General features: G+C 31.3%; 1 protein-coding gene across 1 annotated transcript; it reads left to right on the top strand.

The window, feature by feature from the left end:
• Positions 1-1537: 1537 nt before the first annotated feature.
• LOC133670466 (glycerophosphodiester phosphodiesterase GDPD1, chloroplastic-like) lies at positions 1538-4264 on the top strand. The gene is made up of 7 exons (XM_062090968.1): positions 1538-1866; positions 1951-2135; positions 2668-2727; positions 2827-3105; positions 3231-3326; positions 3427-3623; positions 3812-4264. The coding sequence occupies exons 1-7, from the start codon at positions 1770-1772 to the stop codon at positions 4044-4046; spliced, it is 1149 nt and encodes a 382-aa protein (XP_061946952.1). The 5' UTR covers positions 1538-1769; the 3' UTR covers positions 4047-4264.
• Positions 4265-9677: the final 5413 nt, after the last annotated feature.

The following is a 9677-nucleotide window of genomic DNA, read 5'->3' as shown; positions in this document are numbered from 1 at the left end:
TTGACAGGTTAACCTGAATAGATCCAATATCCTCATCTCAATATTTAAAAACAAATATCATCTAATATGTCGTCTTATCAATATTTTTCTAAATAATATGTTGTCAAGATGTATTATATTTTGAATTTATAATTTTTTTTTTACAAAACAGAGTAATAGTTGAAATGGTTTTTATATTAAGAAAAAAAAAAATTCTACCCATTACGGATCAATAATCTAAGTATATAACTAAAACGTGGTGGGTGCCACGTTGGGTTGAGTATGCAACCACAAACTCATCAAAATAAGATGCAAAATGATATAAAATAGAGATATATCTGTTCGTTAAGTTTATTTTTGGTCAAAGCACGAATCTGGACACATAAGCCCACCGTGGCTACACATCATCTATACACTCTCGCCAATATTAATCTCTATTAGTTTTCATTTTCTCTTGGAACCGACCACTAGCACCTTATCCATCCCATGGCCTGCTGGCTCCTCCTCGTTATACACTCACTGTTTATATTATAACTTATCATCAAAGATATTAAAAGGTAATGTTTGGGAACGCGGTTCAACCTGCATTTCTAAAAAAATTTTATTTTTTTTTATTAAAATTTAATATAATTTGTACGTTTTGGATAGTTTTGATGTGCTGATATCAAAAATAATTTTTTAAAAATAAAAAAACATCATTGACATGCATTTTAGCACGAAAAGTTATTTGAAAAGCACTCGCAACTACACTGCCAAACAAGCTTTAAAGTAGATATAAAACTCGGGTTATAGATTAAACGGTTAATTTATATTAATTTAAAAAGATATTATTTTAATTTTTTTAAAATAAAATAATAATATTTTATTATTTTTTAAAAATTAGATGGAATCTTAATTAGAGAAATTAATTCATGATTGAGTGTGTTTGAAAATGTGGTAATGGTTGCCTTTTAAAATATTTTTCATTTTAAAATACATCAAAATAATATCTTTTTTATTTTTAAAAAATTATTTTTAATATCAGTACATTAAAATAATTTAAAAATATCAAAAAATTATTAATTTAAAAAAAAAATTAATTTTTTAAAAACCACTTTCAAAAGACAACGCACACCTTAATTAAACCAAATCCCAATTAATTTAATTGAACTCGGCAAATCACATGACTGTCTAAGACTTTCACGAGCCTCCATCCATACCTTGGGCGCTACGACTTGTCATGTCCTAACACAATCTTCTCTGGCATCTAGCAAGCATATTCCTTGGATATTCTTCTTTGTTCATAAAGGAAAAAAGATTTTTGTCTTAATTCTGTTTTCCCTCTTATGACTGTTTAGATTGGAAGATTTTTGTAGCTGGCTGGCTGGCTGGCTGGCTGGCTTTGTTTTTGCATCCAAAATTTTGTCGCCATAAGAAGGAGAAGAAGATGAAGACCAGATAATCGGTGGGCGGGTTTTTCGACCATCCATTATATATATAAATTCACAAACTGTAACCAATTATTAAATCTGACTACGGAGGAGAAAAATAAATTAATTAAACAGTAAAATTATATATATAAGGAAAAAAAAAAAAGACATACAGCAGAGGATTTAGAAATATCCGAGAAGGATATAACATTGCAAAATTATGGAATATTCTACGCGGAGATCCAACTCTTTTCCTCTCCTCTCCTCTCCACGATTATATAAACCCCTCTCCAATCCCTTCCCTTCGCAACAATCTCCAAAATCCCATCTATATCCCGCCCCCTTGCTGTCTTCTTCAGCTGGTTATAATAATTGCACAGCATGGCTCTTAAAGCTGTTCATGTCTCTGATGTACCCAATCTTGACCATGTCCCTGACAATGCCTCTCTTTCTCTCTACTCAACTCGTCTCTCCAAAGGTAAATTGTCAGGAATAGAAGGTTCTTGGAGTTTCTTGATGTTTTCTTGGTGCGGGCTTGATTTTTCTTTCTTTCTCTCTGCAGGAGTTGAGATGAATAGAGCAGCTACGTTCAAGATGCCAAAGTTTATGGTGGCTGGACATAGAGGGAATGGAATGAATGTATTGCAATCAACAGATGGTAGGATGAAAGAGATTAAAGAGAACTCCATTATGTCTTTTAATAGCGCTGCCAAACACCCCATTGATTTCATCGAATTTGATGTTCAGGTATAATTACTTCTTTATATCTTTTTCTCTTCTTAATTTGCTCTAGACTGAAATATAAATAAAAATCTTGTTTTTAATGTTTGTTGGGACTTTCTCTTTGATTTTGAGATATTTGGAACTTGAATCTTCCAAACTGGGTGTTGTTTCTTTGACGTTGTAGACTTGTCGGTTGTTGGACGCCGCATACCGTTTGGCAGCGAAAACGCTATTTGTGGAAGATTTTTTTTTTTTCAAGAAAAAAATAATTTTTTAAAATATTTTTAGTCTGTTTTGATATTTTTATATTAAAAATAAATTTTAAAAAATAAAAAAGTATTATTTTTCTACTGATCTCTTACTCTTTTGTTATTTCCTTTTCTCTCAGTTTTTAGTTTTATGATAAGAGGATATTGAACTGATTGTGTTTATTTTTGATGGGTATGATTTTTTGTTTCTGAAGAAATAAAATAGAAATAGAATTGAAAATAAAAGTATGGAGCTGAATGAGGCAAAGACAAGAAAAAGTGAAAAAAACGAACTGTCGTTTTTGTAGGTGACAAAAGATGACTGCCCAGTCATTTTCCATGACAACTTCATCCTCTCTGAAGATAATGTAAGTGTCTTTGATCCCTTTGGAGTCTCTGTTTTCGGCTTTATTGTTTAGAAATAAAATGTTTTAAACTCATGGATATGATTTTATTTGTAAATTCAGGGCACTATTTTTGAGAAGAGGGTGACAGAACTCTGCCTATCTGAATTCCTATGCTTCGGACCCCAAAAAGAAGGAAGGGCTGGCAAATCTTTACTCAGGAAAACTAAAGAAGGAAAAATACTGGAATGGAATGTAGAGAAAGATGACTCCTTATGCACCTTGCAAGATGCATTTCAACAAGTGGAGTCCTCACTTGGCTTTAACATTGAATTAAAATTTGATGACCACATTGTCTACCAGCAAGATTATCTCATTCGTGTTCTTCAAGCCATCTTGCAGGTACATATAGATGATATTTTCTTGATCAAGACTGCTTTTTTTAGCTTAAAACAAATAATACGTGCTGGTTCAAGTTTGTATACTATGAGAGTTTTCTTAATTGGTGAGTTAATCTTGTGGTTTAGGTGGTATTTGATCATGGTAAGGATAGGCCTGTTATTTTCTCATCATTCCAACCTGATGCAGCATTGCTTGTCAGAAAACTGCAGAGCACCTTCCCTGTAAGTTGTAAACTTTGATTATTCACTCCTGTGTTCGTGTTTGTAAGTAAGCATGGCACCCTTTATCTTGCATTGATGATTGTTATCGATTGCATTGCAGGTTTACTTTTTGACAAATGGGGGTACTGAGATTTTCTATGATGCAAGGAGAAATTCCTTGGAGGAGGCTATAAAGGTGTGCTTGGAGGGTGGTTTGCAGGGGATTGTATCGGAGGTCAAAGGGGTTTTTAGAAATCCTGGGGCAGTGAACAAGATCAAGGATGCAAAGCTTTCTCTTCTAACTTTCGGAAAACTGAAGTGAGTGTTTGAATCTTAGGACTTTGTTTTCTCTTATACACATGTTTCTGATAAATAATAATAATAATAATATGTTTTAGACGTGGCCATGCTAGCTCAAACACTGTCAGCAAGCATGGCCATGTCCGCTAAAAAACACAACCAAATGTCAATCTTCAAGGTGCTGACTGTGTTTTCTTGTTTTGCAGTAATGTATCAGAAGCTGTTTACATGCAACATTTAATGGGTATAGATGGAGTGATAGTTGATCTGGTTCAAGAAATTACTGAAGCGGTATCTGATTTGATAAGGCCATCTAAGATGGGAGAAGCAGAGAGTCTAGCAGAAGGGGATGGAGAGATGGAAGTAAAATCAAAGCCTCAATTCTCACAGATGGAGCTTTCATTTCTTTTAAAGCTCATCCCAGAATTGATACAGCTTTAGTTACTTGCCCCTCTTATCTCTAGTTTCACTACCAGTTTAGCAGGTTTTTTTTTTTTTAATGCTTGTAGATGACCTGATCTCTTCAACCACTCTTACAATGAACTCCTCCCCCCACAAGGGGAAAAAAGAATCCAGCTCTTCACCGTGAATTAGTGAGCTGCTATAAAAATTTTTTTATGAGAGTTGACCACTATATATATATATTGTTTTTTTTGTTATTGATTTTTTTTAAGTTTATAATTTGATGCTGTGTTAATTAGAGTTTTAGAATGGTTATTTGTTTGAATTTTTTTTTAATATGATTATCATGGTTTTTTAAAACCATCTTGACTTCAAGTTGGTGCCCGATGCTTGATTTCATTAAAAAGAAATCATGATTGTTTGTAAGAAATTAAAGGTGAAAGGATAAAAATAAAAGTAATGAATAATAACAAGCCTTTTTTTTTTTATTTCCTTTTGTAATTGAATTTTCTTCCTTTCGGTTATCCTATTCTAAAAAAACCATTTTTTATCAATTTAAAAAAAAACAATTATGTCAATGTTATTCCATAAATTTTCTCGTGTTTTGGCAAGTCATTTTTTATCAATTAAAAAATTTGGAGATTGAATAGTTTGACCCAAAATCTTATTTTTATAGCATTTTAGTCCCTATTTTTTAAAGATGAGCGAGAGATTCACTGAATTACAACGGATAGAGAGAGGAAGTTGATAAATATTCACTTTTTGGCGATGAAACAAGTTGTTCTTGATGATGACAATAAATTCCGGTGAGAGTTTTATTTAGATTGTTTTTTCTTTTTTCTTGCTTAAAATAGTACTTCAGAACTTGAGAATTTTTTTGTTTTGGTTGATCTTTTGTTTTCAAACCAATTAAATGCTAATTTAAGAGCATAAAATATGTTTATTTACTAGGTGACATTGTCTGCATTATTTTTTTTCTTAAAAAACAGGTCGGGTGACATGACATCTGCCCCTAACTAAAAAGAAAAAAATTATACGAGGGGAAGGCGAGTGAGCTTGCTCTAGGTCCATGCAACTAACCTGTTTTTTTCTTTCTTTCTCATTTGATTTTTTCAAAAAATATTAGACCTGATAAGGGGTTGAACTGGGCCGACCCAAGTCCTCGGGTTTATCATATATATATATATATATATATATATATATATATATATATTTTAAAAGACATCATAACAAAGTCATTTTGACCAAAAAATAATTTTTTCAAAAGAAAATGTCAACGGGTTATTAAGCATGTTTTGCCAGATTGACCAGATCAACCCGGGTCAATCCCTCTTTTTATTTTTTCTTCAACCCAGACCCGTCCATGCCCTGGTTGTCAGAGTTTTAGGTCAATTTGTCAGGTTAATCCAAGATTATAATTATGATTTTTTCTATATATATTTTTTTACAATCTTATCCTTCTACTAATTTACTCTCATTTTTTTTGTGGAGTTAAACAAAAATAGTCTTAGAAAGAACATAATTGTTGAACTCGGTGGATCCATTAAGGTTTCCTTTAAACCAAATCTACATTATTCATTTGGGTTTTTTTTAACCCAATAGGTCGATTGTGTTAGTTCAACGAACCTCTTAAATAGTTTCATTTGAAACCCAAGTTAGATAAGTTGTCAGGTTGGAAGGTTTCAAAACTAACTTATTTATTGCCAAAAAATATCTTACAACCTAGAAGTTCTTTTTTTCTTTTCGCTAAAAAAAATGGTGCAAATCATGGTGTAACGTGAGTCATCTATCTAATATCTTACTATAGAAAGTAAAAAATCAATAAAAAGATATGGAACCCATTTTTGACGATTAGCAATACTTGATTTTTAACCATGGCAAAGTAAATGATTGTTGCATTAATTTCTCCCTTTCTTATCAACCTTGTACAAAAATTGAATTGAAGGATGACAAATGATCATTCTTTAGATTAGGAAAAGTTTTATCAATTTTTAGAATATATTTTTAGAGCAATTTTTATAAATTAAGATTACATCGTGTTTGTATTTCCTAATCGAGTTTTAGGTACATGCTTCATATTCAAACTAATATGTTCCAGAAAAAAAGAGTCTTTTTTGCTGAACTCTCACCATTAAAGCTAACACCTCAAAAGTTTGAGCCTTGGATAATAATGTTTATAGAGTGTATATTAACATATTATGGTTTCAAGGGTCATCCATTACGAAAAGGTTGACTTTGGGAGGGTGAGAGCCTAAGAAAAAGGCTGATTTGAGCTTTTCCTGTGCCTGACTGATGTGATGGCTTTCCAGAGGCCGGTGAAGACAAATTCTCGAGGCAGGATTAAATTCATTTTGAGTTTAAGTTCTCGTTGCAGCAGTCCCTGTCCCTTTACCAGATCGAGTTGAGTTATCATGACTTTTATCGCTTAAAGTTGTTTTTCCATTGTAGATAACTTTTTATAGTCTAGCTTTATTTTCCATTATAACCCTCTAGGTTTTTTTTGTGGTGAGGTCAATAGTTAGGACAATCTATGTTCGTGGTGCTTGGGGCACGCTCATGAATGGGGAATATGTGGTGTATTAGAACTCTAAAAAAGTGTTTAATGCCTCATGTTTTGGTAAGACAAAAACAAATAGTCTTAATGACATTTGTGGCACTAGCTACATATTATGGTGAAGTGGCATTCTTGTCTGAGTTTGTCCCCAATTGAAGGTCCCTTCCTCTAATGGTATAACTTATAGCACTTGTTTAAGTAGGCTAATGAGCCTAGCAACCTCTCATTTCAAACTCTATCTCTTTTTAGTTGTTTTTTTCTAGATGTGATCTCTCTTTATTCTCTATTTATCTTTATCTAGATCGTGTTATAGACTTTAAGGGGAAGTTGAAATTTCACATGATGACCTATATTTCTTCCTACACTTATTTGATATACATATGTATAAAATAAATAAATAAAATGCATAAATGAATGTGATACACCAGATTGAGTATGCATGCTTTTAATTCTTCAATATTTCTATTATATCGAGACTATGGGAATGAACTAGGTCAAACTTACTTGAAAAGTTATCATTGATGAAACCAAACCTATAGAAATTTAGGCCAATTTAGGAAAATCCCCTTTATCATATTGACCTTGTCTAGAACTAGTTTTAATATCCTCGATGATAATCTTAGTATGTCTTGATATCTTCACTTCTTGTAAGGATTAGTGGAGAAATAATAGGATCACCATAAACACTAATGAATATGAAATGGAAAGAGGTTTCCTATACAAACAAAACCTAAGTTGATTTCGATAGAAGACAGACCATTTCATATCCTTGAAATAATTAATAATAATACCTATAAAGTAGATCTACTAGGTGAGTTTGGTTTTAGTGTTGCTTTTAATTTTTCAGATCTCTTTTTATTTGATGTAAGTGACGATTCATAGATGAATCTTTTTTCATGAAAGAGGGGATGCTAATTACTAATGTTAGAATGATCAATGGTCTTTACTACCTTGATGACAGCTCATTCAGTAATAAAAAAGGATGACACTTTAGTAGTATAAGTTTAATAGCTATTCATGAACAAATAATGCTTTGGCATCTTAGATTAGAACATCCTAGTTTTTTATATCTTGAATATTTGTTTCTCGAGTTGTTTACCTTTTCAAAGTGAAAGTTGTCATTTTTCAAAAAGTTATCATGCTAAATATCCTTCAAAACCTATTGTGCTTTAAAATCATTTTATGTAATTCATAATGATGTGTGAGACCCTATAAAAATCACTATTATATCTGAATAAAATGATTTATCACATTCACAGTTAGCATATAAGATTATATTGGGTTTATTTGATGAGGGAAAAATCTGAGGTTGTAACATTATTTAAAGATTTTTACCAAATGATAGAAATAAATATTAGATAAGGATTAACATAGTTCATTCTAATAATGGAACATAATACTTTAATGAGTATTTGAGATATTATTTGAAAGTAAAAGGGATTGAACATCGATCTACATGTCGGGCCTCTCCTTAGTAAAATGGAATTGATGAGAGAAAAAATAAATATTTACTTAAAATGGCTCATGCCATAATCTTTTCTATGAATATTCCAAAATAATTATGGGGTGAAGTTGTTTGGACGACATCCTATTTCATCAACAAGATGCCTACTCGAGTGTTGAAATTTCTTACACCATTAGATTGCCTAAAAAAATATTTTTTAACTCACAAATACAATCTAATTTGCTAAACAAAGTATTTGGTTGCATAATCTTATTCACATACCAAACAAACTCCAATCGAAACTTGACCTAGAGTTGAAAAATATGTTTTCATCAAATACACCTAAAACAAAAGATGATTCAAATGTTAAAAATCTTAAACTAGGAAAAATCATAAAAGTATGGATGTTTATTTTATAGAAAATCAACCTTACTTTACTAAGAATGGTCTTTGAACGGAGGAAAAACTGAAAGATAATTACTTTTAGGAATTGTATATTCACTTACCTAATACAATTATGAACAATACTATTTTTCAATATCACAATCCTAGGAAAAGAATGTTTATAATATTGAAACAAATACAAATAGAAATAGTATTATAAAAGGATCAAATTAACCTAAATACCAATCTTTAGATTTATAATAAAAGAAGAACTCATACGAAAGGTGAAGACCTACCTGTCATCCTAACACAAAATCAACTAAATTCTCTAGGCATTTGACTATCATGAGAAATTTGTTCCAATAGCCAAAATAAACTCAATTTAGGTGTTGTTATCTTTAGTAATGAATTTCAGTTAGCCATTACATCAATTAGACGTTAAAAATGCTTTTCTAAATGAAAAGTTGAAAGAGGAAGTCTTTATGAGCATACCACCTGGGTTTGAACAGGGAATTTATATGACCTCAAGTACTTTCCTAAAGCATGGTTTGAATGCTTTAGAAAGGTTGTAAGACATCATGGTTATTATCAAAGTCAAGAAAATCATACAATGTTCTACAAACATTCAAGTGAAGGTTAAAATACTTTTAATTGCATATATGGATGATATAATCCTAATAAGCGATGATAATGTCGAGATGGAAAGACTTGAAAATAAACTTGTTGATAATTTTACGACCAAGATTTTGGATGCTTTAAAATATTTTCTTGGAATGGAATTTGCTAGATCTAAGAAAGGTATATTTGTCACATAACGTGAATATGTACTTTATTTCTTGGTGAAATATGATTATTGGGATGCAAAGTAGTTGAAACACTAATTGAAGCCAACTTGAAGCTCTAACATGCTAAAATTAAAAAAATGGTGACTCATGAGTAATACCAAAAGCTACTCGCCTAGATAATGCCTTTGTAATAAATATGGTCAGCCAATTTATGCAATCATTTGGCACGAAATACTTTAATGATGTTAATAGAATCTTAAGGTGCATGAAAAGAAATTTGGAAAGAGGTATGTTTTAAAGAACATAGACATTTATAGATGAAAGTCTACATCAATATAGATTGGGCTGGAAGTATAACTAAAAAAAAGATGAACTTTTTGGTTATTGTATCTAAGTTGAAGGGAAATCAATTACTTGGCGAAGCAAAAAATAAATTATTATGGCAAGGAGTAGAGTAAAAGCTTAGTTTAAAGCAATTGCACATGACATTTGTGAACTTGTGT

The sequence above is a fragment of the Populus nigra genome, chromosome 13, assembly GCF_951802175.1.
Source record: "Populus nigra chromosome 13, ddPopNigr1.1, whole genome shotgun sequence".
NCBI lineage: Eukaryota > Viridiplantae > Streptophyta > Magnoliopsida > Malpighiales > Salicaceae > Populus > Populus nigra.
The sequence above is the reverse complement of the archived record's forward strand: the minus strand, read 5'-3'. Positions and strand labels throughout refer to the sequence as shown.